This window comes from Elgaria multicarinata, chromosome 3 (genome assembly GCF_023053635.1).
Source record: "Elgaria multicarinata webbii isolate HBS135686 ecotype San Diego chromosome 3, rElgMul1.1.pri, whole genome shotgun sequence".
In the NCBI taxonomy this organism is placed as follows: domain Eukaryota; kingdom Metazoa; phylum Chordata; class Lepidosauria; order Squamata; family Anguidae; genus Elgaria; species Elgaria multicarinata.
In genome coordinates this window covers 31,348,775-31,366,612 of record NC_086173.1, presented here as the reverse complement: position 1 = coordinate 31,366,612, position 17,838 = coordinate 31,348,775, and the positions used below count along the sequence as shown (strand labels likewise).

At 47.8% G+C, this 17,838-nt stretch overlaps 1 protein-coding gene across 1 annotated transcript in view; it reads right to left on the bottom strand.

The window, feature by feature from the left end:
- Positions 1-16,832, bottom strand: part of ASIC1 (acid sensing ion channel subunit 1) — a 179,409-nt gene extending 162,577 nt beyond the window's left edge. Inside the window, exons 1-3 of the mRNA XM_063119870.1 lie at positions 16,768-16,832; positions 16,058-16,452; positions 7,652-7,847 (exon numbers count right to left, since the gene is read on the bottom strand). Coding sequence (XP_062975940.1) covers positions 7,652-7,847; positions 16,058-16,422 — 561 coding nt within the window. The 5' untranslated portion in view covers positions 16,423-16,452; positions 16,768-16,832. The remainder of the gene's footprint in view (positions 1-7,651; positions 7,848-16,057; positions 16,453-16,767) is intronic.
- Between the last annotated feature and the right edge of the window lie 1,006 nt (positions 16,833-17,838).

The following is a 17,838-nucleotide window of genomic DNA, read 5'->3' as shown; positions in this document are numbered from 1 at the left end:
CATGGGGCTGGAGATTAAGGAGAGTGAGATGGGGAGAGGTGGACTGGACACAATATTGAGAAAGCCGAGAGTGGAGTGCTGGACAGGGTAGATAGAGAGAAAGACTTGCAGAGATGGAAAGAGATTAGATACAAGGAAGACATGGAATCCGCCACTGAGTTTTCTCCCCTCCGTGCCAGAACTACCCAAGCAATAGATCGGCCTTAGCGCTTGGCCGCTGCAATGGGAGATAAAGCTCTTTCAGTGCTGCCTTGAGATGTTTGTGTTATGCTCTGCTGTAAAATGCTCATCCTGACTCCCCACTATCAGTTGCCAAGAACCTGGGTTAACACATTCAACAGTGTCATGTCTGGTAGTGGTCAGGATAGGTTCAAGGGCTGAGGCAGCCCTCAGCAAAATGCTCTTTGGTGCTCTCCTTCCTATATTATGCGCCCAAAGCCCCACCACTGAAAATTTCCCACAAACTTTGAGCACCAAATGTGGTGTTGCTCCAAGGCATTGTGGGAAATTTAAAATGGCCGCTTCCCAGACCCAGCCACCTGGCAACAAGGGCTCCAGGGCAGGCATGAGCACTGGCAGCTGCCTGAGGGTGCCAGGTACTGACACAGGCCTGGTAGTGTTGCTACTTAATTTCTGGAGATAACCAGAATGTTTCAGTCCTGTTCAGTCGGCTTCCCCTTTCCTGGAAATGGCTATATGGAATTAACAACCAGGTGAGGAGCTCCAGAAAGAACCCAGCTTACTTTTAGGAAAACATATCTTCAGAACAATCCTGCATATCACATAGAGGTGGTTCAGGATTATTGCAGGGATCCAATAACCAGGAGCTAATATTGGCCTCTGGCTTAATTTGAGCCAGAGCTTTCCAATGAGTCCTGGACGCAGGGCACTGCAACTTTGAGATACGTCATCATAGTTCTTACCCCTCATTGTGGTGATGTATGAATGGTGTCACTATATTCTTTGGTCACAAGGTGGTTGTATATGGATAGAGATGGGAGGGTCCTGTGTTCTCTCTCTCTCTCTCTCTCTCTCTCTCTCTCTCTCTCTCTGTGTGTGTGTGTATATGAAGAGAGAGGGGATGTTTAGTTTCCTAACTGGTGTGTCTTCTAAGCCTTTCATGACAGGTGAGTATGCACAATACAGCACTACCAGTCCAGCTAAGCAAGACCACAGAGCTGCATCCCAAGATGGATGAGGAGCTGTACGTGAAAGTTGTACATGCAAAATTGTGCTGCATATGCAGTTTCTCTCCCCAATCTAACTGTCAGGGCTGCCTGCATGGAACCTAGTGACATAGTGGTCAATTCTGAAGGGTAGAATCTCATCCTGAAGAACCCTCATACCCAGGCCTCCAAGGACAATCCATTTTTGTGGCCGCCCATGATGGATGGATGGATGGATGGTTAGAAAGACAGATAGACAGGCTTATTTTCTATTATTCCTACTCAAAGAAGCTAGCATTCTGGTTCAAAACTCCATAATAAAACACCGACTTCCTAAACAAACAAACCAACTATTTCTCACAATTAAGTTAATGGGGCATGACAGCAATCATATGCATAGTTACCCAGGAGTAAGTTAAATTAAACCCAGTGGTGCTTACTTCTGACTGCATAGGCTCAACTTGTAAAAGACAATGAGCTTGAACAAAAGATCTTCAGCTGGCTGAAATGTTAGTTTTTTAATTGAAAATGCATGCAATCTTGCAAAGGAGTGTTACCATTTAAACAGCTATGATGAAGTAGAAAGCCCATCAAAGGAAAGGAGAGAAGTATCCACAGCCTGCTTGATTATTTCCTCCTTCTCTGGCTTTCTCTAGGCTGATGTCAAAAATAATAATTTGACTCCTTATCACCTTATTCACTTGCCAGAACAAGACAGATATGTCAATTAGCTTGGCCTCTGTGGCAGACGTTGCCAGTGTTCATGCTCTCAAAACAAAACAAAACAAAAAACTCCAGAGCTACACTCTCCTGGAGTCCTACAGCATTACACAAGTGATGGACACCTCCTAGTATAGCAGGTGTTGTTCCTATGAGCTGTTGGAAGGGGGGATTGGGGGAGGTGGATTTAGTCCCTTTAAAACAGCTGATCAATATGGGTACTGCTTTTCTAAGAGGGTTTTACGTGTACATGTTTGGATTAGGACCGTGGTCTCCAAACTAGGTGCCTGTAGGTTTGAACCTTCCTAAGGATGGCCAAGGAGATGCTCTCTTTGACCCTAAATCCACCCTGTTGCCACACTCCTACCTTGCAGCCACAATCATTGGGGGAGATGGTCAGACTTTTGAGATCCTATTCAATGGGCTCTCCCTGCTCCAAAATGGCTAGAAGGAATTAACTCACTGGTTAACTCATTGGAAAAGCCGCCAGCTTACATTTAGGGGAAAATGCTTGGGACAAACCTATTTATCTGATCTGTAACTAACCATCAGTGGCTCTGGCTCTTCTCTTTCTTATTACCAAGCGTCTCCATCATCCTTTTAGTTGCTTTATTTATAAAAAATGTTAATATGCTGATTTAAGGCCTCAAAGCAGCTCCTAGTGAAACCATCAAAATACAGTATAATCAATTAAATACAATAAAACTAGGAGCAGAATAGAACAGAGAGCATAATCAAGAGGAGAGATTAAACTTCAAACCCAACTAAAAAGCTTGGTGAAATAAAATTTAAAAGCCAGCACAGCTAAAGATTAAAAGGGAAAACAGCTAAAGCTTAAAAGGACACTCCCTTTAAATGTTCTCCAACCAAATCTCTCTAGGGAGTGAGTTTCACAACCAAGGAGCCACAGCAGAAAAGACCACCCTGGGCTTGTTCAGAGGGGAACTACAGAGAGGGGAGGGGTAACCGAACCATGACAAGTGAGCCCGCCACACAAATGGGAACCATGCCATTCCCCATGGTTCTGCTACCGCCCCCTCCATAATTAGTTCACTTACCTCTGCATGGTTTAACTGCGCATCCTGCCATCCTCTGTGACTCAAAGGGGCGGCCGACAGCCGCTTCACTGAGGAAAATGAAAATGGAGAAAGTCTGCAGTGGCAAGAGCATCACTAAAAGTGGTGGTTGCTCTTGCCAGCAAACTCTATGGTTGCTGCCATATTTTTTTTCTCACTGGAATGAGGCTGAAAACCCATGGGGATCTCATCAGATGACATGGAAGCCACTGTGGAACCATCCTGCAGAAGGTGAGTAGCAGGCATGGGTACCCTGCCCACCGTGGGGAGGGAAATCTCCCGCCGCATGATATGCTAACCCACCTGGATCACATTTTTAGCGATCCATGGTGGGTTAGTGTGTTGTCTGAACAGGCCTCCTGTCTTGCATCCCAAACTACTGTGTCTCCAAAGGTGGTGGGATTCAGGTTACAGCCACCAAAGTTGGATGCACTGGAGGGGAAGATCATACGGGAGGAGGCAGTCTTTCAAATATCCTGGTCCCATATAGTCTTGGTGCATGTATTTACACATATACAGCAGATGTCTTTCCTTCCATCTGGGAGCCAATGGGTCTGAATTCACCACTAGGAGTGCTTTAGTGGTTTTAAGAAGGAAGCTCACTGTGGCAAAGTTTGCAAATTACTGGTTTGTTGTTGACTGCCAACTTCCATCAGCTCTATCCAGGCTGGCCAGGAGTCAGGGATGATGGGAATTGTAGTTCAAAAGGCCACAAGTTCCCCACCCCTGTTGTGGAGTGTCAGTGGGACACTTCTACCAGGAGCAGGGGGTTAGCAATCATACAGCAAGAGTGGTCTAAGCACTCAGGGCAACCAAAATTATCAAGAGGCTGGAGCAACTCCCCCCATGAGGAATAATTACAACATTTGGGACTTTTTAGCTTAGAACAATGGTGAGTTGAGAGGACATGATAGAGGTCTATAAAATTAGGCATGGTGTAGATAGGGCAACATTTTTCTCCCTGTATCATAATGCTAGAACCCAATGGGGTCATCTCATGAAGAGGATTGATCGGAGATTCAGGACAGATAAATGTCCTGAACAGTTAAATTATGGAATTCATTATCAAAAGATTTAGTGGGGCATTAGATAAATTCAGAGAGGATTAGTCTATCAATGGTTATGTATTATCTCCAGTATCAAAGGCAGTGAGTTTCTGTAGGTGTAAACCTTCCAAAGAATGTACAAGGAGCTGCTAGGTAAAGGTACAAAACTCTCTTCTCAGTTGCTGGGAAACATGAGCGGGAGACTACTGTTGCACTCATGTCCTGCTTGTGGACTTCCCATTGGGGCTGGTCACAGTGGGGAACATTAAGCTGGACTAGATAGACCTTTGATCTGATCCAGCACAGCTCTTATGGTTTTAAGCTCCTGATATCATGGGATGACCCACCAGCCTTTTCTCATGGGTTTCTGGCCAAGCCTACAATTAGTGTGACACTGTGCCATGTGCCACCTCTCTAGCAGAGAAAAGCTTCATTCCTGTTAGATTATTATCTCTAAATTCAGGCTTCTAACTTCTGAGACTGTCAAGCAAAGGCGTATTTAGGGGATGGAGAACAGGTCTTTGTGTATCCCACATTTCTGCAATGTTCTTTCTTATTAAACTTATAATTTGCACCTGCTGCCTACCAGGTGCCCAAGATAATCTACAATAAAAAATATCATAGAAACAAGCAACATAGAAGCAAAAAAAATAATACCATACAATCACCTTTGGGTGCACCATTACAGTTACAATTGAGGAGTGACATAAAAACACATACTTACACAACATTAAAAGCCCAATGGAACAGAATAGTCTTTACTGACCTTCTAAAGCAAAGTAATGAGGAGCCAATCTCACCACCTTCGGAAGGGAGTTTCGCAATGGGGTGCTACTACCAAAAAGGCCCTGTCTTGAGACCCCACCAACCCAGCCTCTCTAGGTGGTGGGGGCATCTAACACAGCCTACGATATTCCTGGTAGTAAGAGTTTTAAGCTAAAGCATGCTTGTATTTTTGGTCTGCCCCTTTTGCCTTTAATCCCACCCGCCACTGGAATGCAACCCCAGAAAGCCTCTCCAAAATGGAATTTGGCTTTCCGGGAGGGTTAACCCTTTCCCCTAATCATGATCCCAATTGAAGTTGTCCTTCCCCCTATGCCTGGTATTTGCAATGGAAGGAATCTCTCACTGGCACCAATGGGAGCTTTACTCCCCTTGCGAATAGCAGGCCTGTGTGTCTGGGGCGGGGGAGGGATTCCAATCAGGTCTGCAGCAGGAACAAAGGATTAAAAACCCCATCGCCCCCGTGCTATGAGACTGATTTGCCTCAGTCCCCTCTTCCCATATTTGTAAAAAAATGAAAACAGCCAAGTTCACAAAGGCAAACGACATGACCAACTTCACGTCTACCTTGGTCCTTAATCCTCATTCCCGAATCCCAACTATAATCAAGCACATGCAATGGTAATTAAGTATGTGCAACGGTACAAGTCATTAAACAGATGCGACAGTTCATGTCCCTCTTACCCTTGCCTGTTCCTCCCACCGTCTATTGTCCCCCACTGTCTATTTTCAGTCTTCCAGTTTCTTGGGAGCAGGGACCTGCCTGTGCTGCCTCTATAGCTGACACCAACAGCCCCATATTAAAAGTCAATCAATCAGTAATAGTACTAGCAGAAGCCAAATAGTTTTTCACGAAATGTGTTCATTTCGTATAATTTATGCAGCTTGCAAGATATATATACACCCCCACATGCATATTCCGGTTGCTACTTTTAGTGCCGAGTTGACATTTCTTGAGCCTTAGCTTTACTCAAGCTTTCCTCTAAATCTCACTTGTGTACATCTTTGGATCAAATGGATGAAGTCGCAGGGGTGATTCGCTCCTTCATGTGCAAATGGATCATCCCTATTTTTCTCAGACTTAATTGTTTCTCTCTGTACATTGCGAATGGCAAGACCTCTTAGGAGCCACACCGTCCTGTTCCTTCTTGCCTTCTTTGATTTCAAGTCTCCCTGACCAGGGAATATGAGCCATTATTGGAGCTGCCCTCCTGCTTTTGCCTTTATTTCCCTTGAGTGGGGTGGGGTGGATGAGGCTTGAACAGCTTTTACATCGCAGTGTGGTTACAGCAGCAACAACAAAAGTCTCCTCCATGCAGCTGAAGAGGAAAAAGCACTGGAAGCCCAACGTGAAAGAAATCACATATCGGGAACCTGGCTGCGCTTTCTTTCACCCAAGGCTACTCTCAAAGGGGCTCAGGAGCACATTGTGGGATCCTTGGCTCTGCAGCAGCCTTGTTTGTTTATTTGTTACATTCACATCCAGCCTTTCCTCCGAGGAGCCCAAGGCAGCTTACACGGTCCTCCTCCTTCCCATTTTATTCCCACAACAACCCTGTGAGGTAGAGTCAGTGACTGGCCCAAAGTCACCCAGTGAGCTTCATGGCCAAGTGGGAACTAGAACCCAGATCTCCCAACTCCCAGTCTAGCAGTTTAATCACCACATCAGTTCATATAGCTCGGATAAAGCCTTGCATGTAAACCCATCTGCCTAGGCTCACGCGAGTCGCCATGACCCAACATTACTGGGCATCAAGATCATTCAGATGATGAGCAGACAGGCAAAATTCCAGAGTTATGCAAACCAACAGCAGCGAGAGGCCCTCCATAGCAGCCAGCCTCTCCCAAAAGACCTTACAATGTCCAGAACAAGTGGCAGGAGGCAGGCCATGGCCCGTTTCCCCTATCGGACGATCTCAACATCTTGCTGTGTCTGCACAAAGATAAAGAAATCCCTCGGCCAGCCCCTGTGAGAAGTTACACCCATGTCAATGTGAATCTTGACCCACAAGCCTCATCATGCCCATACAGCTGCCACAGAAATATTAACTGCGTGGGGGTTTACATGCCTAAGCCAAGTTTCAAGAAGAATACAACAAACTTGTTACCTCCAAAAGCCCAAAAGCCTTAAGCACCATGGTTGAAACCATGGTTTAAGGTGTCTTCTGAACAGGGCCAATGACTTGTGAATGACCCAAGACAGAGGTTAGTCAAAGGTTATAGTTGAAACACTCTGGCATTCCTTAAGGCTTAATCAATGAGTCGCAATGCACTTTGGCCTCCGATTCATCCCACTTCATAGGGTTGTACAGACATTCCACCCCCACCCGCCATGCACACACATGTACACTGAACATGTGGAGGAGTAGGACCAGGCCTGCTAGCCACACACCGCTGGGGTCTGCAAACTAGCCTGTTGCATATAGCTGTATATGTATCAGCCCCTGTCCCATGAATGCTGTGCGCATGTCCACCCAATTGGTGGGCTAGCTTAGATGGTCACGCTCTCAGCTTGCATGTCCACGGAACATGCAAGGGGCTTGCATGAACACTCCTAACATATTAAGAGGTCATCTTCATGACTGGGTAAACAAGTTGTCAGAGAGGCTATCCCATGCTCACCAAAGACATTGCTACAGCTGTGTGATCAAGACCTCAAGATCACAGTCAGAACCATCAACACAAGAATGAGCTATGCTTCTCCAGAACAATGACAGCCACGACCCCTAAAAGCAACATAGATGCTCCTCTCTTTGGGCACACAACAGGAATCTGATGTGGTAGAATGGCAGTCAAGCAATGCCCCCATCCTCATCCCCAAAACGTACAGACTTTTCAGATGCAAGAAACAGCCGCTCACCACTTTGAAGTCATCTGGTCCACACGGCTCCCCGCGGAATAAGCATGAGAGCAGCATTTCCTGGATGTCGTGGCCAGCTCGGTCCGAGAATTCTCTCATGTTGAAGGGCTTGGGCTTGAAGCTGCGGAAATTGGCCTTCTCCTGCAGGATCTCCAGCTGCTTCTCATCAGCCATTTGGGTGTCCGGGATCTCGTACCTGAGAGGGAACACACAGCTCAGTCATGGAGGGAAAGAGTGAGTCTCTCTGTGATCCTGTTCAGACGACAAACTCACACATCACTCGAAAACTATCGTGCGGCAGGGGAATTACCTCCCCACAGTGGGCAGAGTACCCACACCCACTATCTATCTTCTGCAAGATGGTTAGCAGTAGGGTGACCATATGAAAAGGAGGACAGGGCTCCTGTATCTTTAACAGTTGTATTGAAAAGGGAATTTCAGCAGGTGTCATTTGCGCAGATGGGGAACCTGGTGAAATTTCCTCTTCATCACAACAGTTAAAGCTGCAGGTGCCCTGCCCTCTTTTAAATCTGGTCACTCTAGTATCGCTCCTGCATTTAACTGTGGTGATGAAGAGGGAATTTCACCCAGTTCTCCATATATACAACTGACACCTGCTGAAATTCCTTTTTCTATGCAACTGTTAAAGATACAGGAGCCCTGTCCTCCTTTTCATATGGTCACCCTAGTTAGCAGGCTTCCATGGTGGCTCCCCTGTCATCTGATGGAAACCCTGTAGGTATTTCTACTCCATATGCCAGGAAATATAAATGGTGGCAACCATAGAGTCCTCTGGCAAGAGTGACCGCCACTTCCAGCAATGCTGTTGCTGCCGTGGACTCTCTCGATGGTCGGCAGCCATTTCCCCCTATTTTCATAATGGAGTGACTGCTGGCCACCTATTTGCTGTATGGAAGACAGCAGAATGCTCAGTTAAACTGCACATAGGTAAGCGATCTACCTATGGAGGGGGTGGGTGGGTATCAAAACCATGGGGAGTGGTGTGGTTCCACTATTGTATGGCGGGCTCCATTACCCCTCCCTTCTGCCTAATTTCCAATCCACTCACCCCTCTGTGCATGTATGAGTAGGCCTGGAGCCTCTCCATTGGCTTGATCCACTGGGGTACTTCTTCCGCAGGGTTGTTGTTGTTGTTTTTACAAAGGAGCTTAAAGGACCATAGGTCAATAGTATAGCACTGAAGGGGCTATAAGTATAAATTTTGTATTTGTTGTTATTTATTTGATCAGTCGCTTCCAACTCTTCATGACTTCATGGACCAGCCCACGCCAGAGCTTTTTTTAATGTTCACTGTTTTAAACTTTTGTAAACCGCCCCGAGAGCTTTGGCTATGGGGCAGTATATAAATTTAATTAATAAATAAAATAGTAGAGCACAGGTTTTGCATGCAAAAGGTCCCAGGTTCAATCCCCAGTATCTCCAAGTAGTGCAGGAAAATGTCCTGCCTGTGGAGAGCTGCTACCAATGAGTACTGAGCGTACTGAGCTGCATGGCTCAATGGTCACACTCAGTCTAAGGCAGCTCCCTATAATCCTATGAGTTTGTGGAAGGCAATCAAGTAACACTGCATTATGGTCAGGTAGGATCATTCCAAGGTACGACTGGGACATCTTAGCTTCAGCATATGTGCAATTAACGCATAGTGTAATTAAAGCACAATATCAAGGCCCCTCTGGGATGATAGCTAACTTCACTCCACTCCCTGCAAAAGTAGCCAGGCATTTTCCACTACACTCTTGCATTTGAAATAAAGAAAGAAGCAGCAAAAAGAAAAATAGAAAAAAATATTTTGGGGGTGGCTCAGTCTCAAAAGGGCAATTCAGGCCCATTCGCTTTACAGAAAAGCTGCTTCTGATGGAGATGAGAACTGCTAGATGTGGTTTATTGCAATGGATCAATGCAGTTGCCTGATTTTTTTGGACTCTCCCTGGGGGAGTGGCTATGGGGACTGTCGTGATGAGTACCTGTGCTTCAAAGTTTACATCTACACCACCGCTGGGCCCCGTTTCTGAAAACATAAAGGCTGGCTGAGAGGTTTTTAAAGAGGAAATCTGCCATTCCCTTCTTGACACATATTCGAGTGACTGCTTGTTAAAGGGAGAGGGTATGCATGCAGTGAACTCACATTCTGGAAGCCGGCAGTCAAAATGTTTAGCTATATCCTTGCACACATTTAGCCTTGCAAGCCTCGGGATTATTGATCCCAATATAAAATTGTGTTGTTTTATTAATAACAGACAAGCTATCTATAGCACTCTTCTTCAATCTGTGTCCCTCCAGATGTCTAGTCCCCAGCCAGCTGATTGTCAGGGATGATGGGGGTTGTAGTCCAAAGCATCTGCAGTGTCCCAGGTTAAGGGAAGCTGCTCTACTGAAATAGTGGCACTTATGTGGCTCTTGCTTTGGGGAATGGAATATGTCGTTTCAATACATTCCATCTCCCCAGTGCCCGTGTTGCTGGTTCTGGGGCTTCATCCCATGCTGCGCCTTCATTGGCCCACATGACTGGTGGTGATAATCTGGGTGACCATATGAAAGGTAGGACAGGGCTCTTGTATCTTTAACAGTTGTATTAAAAAGGGAATTTCAGCAGGTGTCATTTGTATATATGGGGAACCTGGGGAAAATTCCTCTTCGTCACAACAGTTAAAGCTGCAGGTGCCCTGCCCTCTTTTAAATCTGGTCACTTTAGTATAGCTCCTGCAGCTTTAACGTTGTGATGAAGAGGGAATTTCACCAGGTTCTCCATATATACAAATGACACCTGCTGAAATTCCCTTTTCTACGCAACTGTTAAAGATTTTTGTGAACCGCCCAGAGAGCTCTGGCTATTGGGCGGTATAGAAATGTAATAAATAAATAAATAATAAATAAATAAGATACAGGAGCCATGTCCTTTTCATATGGTCACCCTATGATAATCCAATACAGTAGCAGCATAGGGTGTGAATTTAGCATGACTGGCTTCCTGTGGTGAAAGTGGGGTTGGGGGTATCTCATTGCAAAAAAGATGCATGATTTATTATAGGGATAATAAGAGAGAAAACTTGTTTTCCCAGTTGCGTGTTACAGTGCTGTACTTTCATGTCCATGTTGGAAGATTCCTGCTGGAGGAAGAGTTGGGGGATCAGAAAGCACCCTCCACCAGCAAATCCCAGGATCTGCCAATAGACCAGGAGGAGTGCAGGCTCTCAGGCGTGACTGTCATGAAGCCATCACCTGTGAAGGACAAGAAGTCCACCTCGGAGGTGAAGGCAGAGAAACCCCCAAGTCCTGGCAGGAACTCAGGAGGAGTGCTAGACTTACCCAGAGGCCTCCTTGTGAGGGAAGGTCTACTTGCATGGAGGAGGCTTGCTCACAAGGTGGACCTTTCCAGCTGCATTCACTAACAGCTCACAGCCAAGGCTTGGGTGTGCCTCAGCTTCTGCATTAAAACAGCACCATAAGGCGGAGAGCTAATGTTGACCAGACCTTCCTGAATCCAACTGCTCTTGCCTCAGTACACTGCTTCCTTGACTGGTTGCTGGCATGAGAACTCTGACTACCCTGATCCTCCTCCTCCTGCCTGGCCCTTGCCTCCTGTGTTGCTTTGGGCCCTGCTGCATGTTACCTGGACTGGACTCTGACCCTCCTTGTTTTCCTGCCTGGCCCTTGCCTCCTGTGTTGCCTTGGGACCTTGTTGCCTGTGACCTGGACTCCCAAGATCTTGCCTGTTGCCTAATTCCTATTTGTGTTCCACTTTGGAACTACTGGACCTTTGAACTTGCAACCCAGTTCATGTCACATTTCCAGAGTTTGAGCCTAGGACATGAGGACACTGCTACACTGATGTGCTCTATGGGTAGGTGACCATATGAAAAGGAGGGCAAGGCTCCTGTATCTTTAACAGTTGCATTGGAATGGAAATTTCAGCAGGTGTCATTTGTATGTATGCAACACCTGGTAAAATTCCCTCTTCATCACAACAGTTAAAGCTGCAGGAGCTTTGCCCTCTTTTGCATCTGGTCACTCTAGTATAGTATAGCAAGAGTGACCAGATACAAAAGAGGGCAGGGTTCCTGCAGCTTTAACAATTGTGTTGAAGAGGGAATTTCTCCAGGTGCTGCATGTATACAAATGACACGTGCCGCAATCCCCTTTCCATACAACTGTTAAAGATACAGGATCCCTGTCCTTTTCATATGGTCACCCTATCTATGAGATGCCTCCTCCCATCATGAAAAGCTCACTCTCAAAAGACAACAATAGGTTTCTAGCCCTTAAGGCCTGCAATGCTTAATGAAACATCAAAGCCCAGGAGAGGGACTTCAGCATGATTTCTTTTAGTCAAGGACAAGGAGCTACTATCTTTCATATGTCTTTGCCCCTACCGATGACCAGCAGCAATGTGTGTACATTTACCTAATTTATGCAAGTTCCACAATCCATCTGTACTCAACAGAAAATTTGGTCTGCTGTGGCTCAGAATTCATTTTAATTGCAAAGAATGCCAACTAAACCTGACTAAACACCAAACAGTTGACTGTAATGCTCTTCTTGAAATGGGTGCATCTTGTGCTGACCAGCCACTTATGTTACTTTCTGATGCATGGAATCTGTGGGGAAATTCAAAAGTCCCCTTTGTGGTGTGGGAACAAGTTCCTTATTATGAACAAGTACTATGCCAGTAACATGTGCAGTCAAGGAGTATGTGGTGGATAGGCGACACAAGATGAAATCCAGTGAACTAGTCCCACTGATGGAACTGTTTCTGTCATTGGAAGTGGGGTTGATCTCCCCACCCCATGTGCCCCCAGTCCTCAATATCTGCTCTAGATTTGTGGAGGGAGGGCACAGGAGCTGCAGAGGAAAGCGACAGGGGAAAAGTCCCCTCACATGAATGGACTTCTGCTCCCACAACGTTGGATTCCACCCGTAGCTACTTACCATGCCAGCAACATTGGCCAGCAGCTGTTGCAAGCATAGTATTTGAATCAGGCTTCGGAGCCTGATTATACTTGCTAATGATACACAACTTAGTTGCTTTTATTATCTTAGTCTCATCTCTGGAGACGTAACATGCTTCAGTGCACAGTTCCTATAGTCTCCTGACATATACACATGACATGTGATGATTCTATGAAGGCCATCAGACAGGCAGGCACAGGAGACTGGCCTGGAGGACTCCCCCAGGAATGACTTGCCCAGATATTGATGGAGCACAGCAGATCTGGGAGCTTTATATCTGGCCATTGTACAGGATTGGCTCAGTGGAACCACCTGATACCTAGGATGAGGAGGATCCCACCCACAGGACTACAGTCCTGGCTCAAACTGCCTGGTGGTTCAAGGAATGGGGCAGCCTTCCTCAACCTGGTGTCATCCAGATGTGATGCACCATAACTCCCATCAGCCCCAGCCAGCATAGTATAGCACAGCTGGAGGATGCCAGGTTGGGGAAGACTGGAGCAGGACATCTGTAGCTGATATAAATAGATCATACCACTTTCAGAGAAGAACAGGGTCAACCACAATGCTATTTGTATGATGTTAACATTAATAATAATAATAATAATAATAATGAAATCTCCATCAAGAAACCTCAAATTCTGTTCATGGAATAAATCAAGCAATTCGACAAGGGCTTCTGCACATTTGCTTATTTTGCATAAAGATGATTAATTGTATGCACCATTCTGAAACAGATCCTGGGATATTTTTGCATGGAGCTATGCAGCAGGAGGGGAAAAGGGACACAGCACTAGAGGTTCTGTGGATAAGTGAACAGCCCTGGAGCTCCTGGGAGTACGGGGTGGTGGTGGTGGCAGGACTGGCCATTATGAAGGGGACGGTAGAAACTCTCCATCTTCAGCATTGTACAAGACCTTACAATCTTAAAAGCCATCAAGATGAAGTTGTAAAGAGTTCTATCTGCCCACACAACATTACCTACTATGAGTCTCAGAGAGCCAGATTCATCAACAGATGGCACATTTTGCACATGGAGAACTACATTAGATCAGTGCCATAGGTTGGATTGCTACAAATACATACACTGCTCGTTACTTTTCCCCTGTAAAAATAAAAGGCTCTGCCAAATAGTGATTTCAAAAAAGAAAGGAAAAAAAGACACACTTCTTTCACCTCTCTGGAGTAGGAAGTGAGAATTCCAAGCCTCACTAGCTAGTAGAAACAATGGCTGGTTACCAAGCCCAGCCAATACTTTGGCTCCCTATTCCTACTGAAAACTTCAAGTATCTAGAACAGCCTTCTCCAACCTGGTGCCTTCTAGGTGTGTTGGACTACAACTCCCATCATTCCCAGCCAGCATGGTCAATGGTTGGGAATGATGGGTGTTGCAGTACAACACATCTGGAGGGCATCAGGTTTGGGAAGGTGGATCTAGAAAGACAAAGAGTGAACTGCCAGGCAGGAACAGAATACCTTGGGGGAATTGTTGGTGCATTTCTGATTTGGCCACAACTGTGAAACATAATGGATTAGATGGACCACTCGCCTGACCCAGGGCAGCTGTTCTTTCACAAAATGCCGAATTTGAACTTAAAGAATCTACTGGCACAGGATGCGGTGCTGGCCCTTAGCTTCAGATGGCTTTAAAAAGGATGAGAAAAAAAACTTGTGGAGGAGATGTCTATCAAGAGCTATTAGCCCTGATTGCTAAGCAAAGCCTCCAAGTTGAGTGGCAGGCAGGATAACTTTAAATCCCAGACTCCCAGGGCAAACGAGAGAGGGCCATTGCCTTCACACCCTGCATGGATGATGTTTCCTGCAAGTATCTGGCTGGCCACTGCTGGAAATAGGTCTGTGGACTAGAAGGATCTTTTGTCCAATCCAGCTGGGCTCGGCTTATCTTTCTTATGTTCAGAAACAAGGGGCACTCTGTTATATAGAGTTGTGGTATTTCAAATAAGGAACAGCCTTTGGAAAGAAAGAAAAAGGAAGCCCCATTTTGTAACACTGGGAACATTTTGTAACACTGACCCAAGATTCCAGTCCAATTTGTCTCCTTAACTTGGGGGCAAGGGGTGGGAAGGCAGCAGGTCATGGAATCATGCACCACATATCATTTGCTTGGACCATAGGGAACAGACTTGCAGTATCCCTGTTGCATCAGAGGGACGTTAGAGTACCAAAAACAAGCTGACCTCTAGGCCGTCCTGACTCAGAAACCCAGGCAAATTTAGGAATAACACACACACACACACACACACACACACACAGCTTTTAGGAATACAATTGGACTACGGTACATTGCTGAGAAGTTGCATGTGTCTCCAGCAGAGGGCACTAAGTTGTCTAGATGAGATGCGGTGAAATGCACACATGGGGGTTCTTAGGGTTCATGCTCCTGAACACTTAAGAGCACTCACTAAAACAAGCTAAGAGAGACCTTGGCTGACAACAGTTTTGTCTGCTACCAGCAAGCCAAAGAAATCACACAGCACATCCCTGCGCAACCAACCTTCCAGAAAGCCCAAATTCTGCCTTGCCTACTCAGCTTTACCCTATGCTTGTAAGAGCTGTACACATCACTTTCCACAGGTCTGAGCTGCAATGACCTTTTCTCTGCAACTTCTTGCATGCGCTTGCATAGAATTATGCAGAATTCGACAGGTAACGTTGCCAGAGTGGGTCAACCTTCAGAGCGAGGTCATACATGCTACCCTAGTTTCATAGGGACTCAATATATTAGGTACCAGGGAAGTGGATGAGTCAAGACAGCAGACACTGAAGACAGGGTAGCTGCCTTTACACAGAATACAGCGGGAAATGCAAGAAGTGCTCATGGCTGTATCCATAGTACAGGAGCACATCAGTCTTAAAGAAGCACACAGAGAGAGCGACATAAGGAACGTTATTTTTTTTAAAAAGGTGCTTGGGTAACAAACAATGCATTGCCACAGGGCAGGCTGCAACATGGGTGTTAAGTCCACATGCACTATATTTGCAATGTACAGCGATTTGTGGCCCTCCAGATGTTTTTGACTACAACTCCCATCATCCTTCACCAAGGCTGATGGGAGTTGCAGTCCAGCAACATCTGGAGGGTCACAAGTTGCCCACCCCTGATGTACAGGGGCACCACATATCTGGCTTGCCCCAATGGATGGCATCTAACCTAATGCATGCCATCTGTAGACCATACAAGTTGCTAAGCATATGGTTATTCACATACACAAATGCATGCATGTATGCTGAAATGTAACATGCTTCAGTGCACAGTTCCTATAGTCTCCTGACATATACACATGACATGTGATGAAATACAGGTGCACTAACTGTTGAATGTCAACCCACAGCATTGCATTGGGACATCTGGCGCTGTACTCCCCATGCGCACAGAGGCACTCTGCCCCACCCACCCCTCTCCATCTCCTGCCCTACCTGTTATTGAGCAGGGCCAGCAGCTCCCCAGCATGGTACAGGTCATTCTTGGTTACCCGGCTGAAGCGGAACTCGTTGAGGTTGCAGAAGGTGACGGCGGGGAAGGTCATGTGGGTGGCGGCCACTTCGTCCAGCTTGGTGACGTGGGGGTAGCGGAAGTAGTGCTGGATCCTCTCGTTACAGACAAAGACCAGCAGGGCCAAGGAGCCCAGGAAGCAAATAGTCCATAAGATGCGCTTGACGGAGAGGCGCTCATAGGAGAAGATGTGGGACAGGCCGTGCAGCGTGGAGTTGCTGGCAAACGCCTCGATGCTGACCGGCTCCCCGTTCTCCACCTCCTCTTCGTCCACCTTCAGGTCCATCATGGTCACGGCTGGGGCAGGGAAGGAGCCGCTCTGTAGGAGAAGAAAGGATCAAGGAGCTCGAGGTGATTCCCTGGCGAGCGCGGACGCCACACCTGTTTGGGAACACCTGGACGAAGCCTCGTTCCCCTCTCCAAGCCCTTGTCTGGAGTGGGGAGGGGGGTGGAGATCCGCTCCAAGGCATCCCCCCCCTTCGCTTGTCCCTGTTCCCACAGGGCGCCCATCACCGCGGCACCCGTTCTTCCGGCTGCACTTTTCTTAACCTGGGCTAGGGGGATCCTCCCCCTTGTTCTTCCCCCCCCATCATCCACCCCCTGCCCCCCCCCCCGGCATGCTGAGCACCCAAACCTGAAAGCCGGGCCAGCGTCGGCAGCCGGTCGCTCGTGCTCCGCGGTGGCAGCAGCAGCGGCACCTCGCCGGCTCAGTCGCTTGGGGTGGCCGCAGATGCAGGCGCAAAGACGTGGCTGGAGAAGCAGCTGCGAGCGCCAAGGCTGCCCGAGCGGAGGCGGCACCTGCCCGGAGGAGAGAGGGATCGCGGGGGGCGGGAATCTTGGCGCTGCCGCTGCTCGCTGTGCCCCGGCTGCTCGCAGGAATCAAAGGAAGGCGGCCGTCGCCGGGAAGCAGGCAGCTGAGCGGCGGAGCGAGCGAGCAGCGGCGCCTGTCGCCCTGCCAAACACATGCATCCTCCCCTGGTGGCGAGCAAGCGATGCCGTGTCTTGGGGCGGGCGGGCTGGCGGCGAGGGGGCGGCGGCGGCGGCGGGGAGGGAGAGAAAACCGCGCCTGGCTCAGACGCAGGAGGAGGATCCGCAGGAATTCATCGCCTCCGAAACGGCAGCAGGGCCCAGGCGGGCTAGCCCCGAGTCCTGCGAGAGAGCGCCGTGTGGCGGCGGCGGCGTGTGAGTGTGTGCGCGCGCGCCTCTGTGCGTGAGGAGGAGGAGGAGAGCGCCTCGGAGTGATGGAGGTACCCGATCTGGGATTGCAGGGTGGCCGTGTGCGCGCTGGCAGCGGCAGCAGGAGCTGTTGATGCCTCGGATGCTGCCGTGAGCATGTGTGAGTGTGTGTGTGCGTGCGCGCGCGTGTGTGTCAGAGGCTCCGCCACTCCCGCAGCTGTCTTCAGATCGACGTTTTGCCTTTCTCTGAACTGATGCCAAAGTCCCGCGTCTCCACCCCACCCCCCTCTCTTACACGCGCATAGGCACGCATGGGATTAAGAGGCCAATCCACACCATCGTTTCTTGCCTGTTCGAAGGGCAACTCGTGGACGTTCTGGGCAGACAGGAGCAGATTTGTGGGAATCGGTCTTGCCAACGCCGGACACGTGTCCAATTCACAGCATGGTGAGGTGGGGTGGAGGTCTGATTTGCACGTGCTTCCAGGCAAGGCTTTTTTATTGTGCAATGAGCGCACAGCCTCATTATT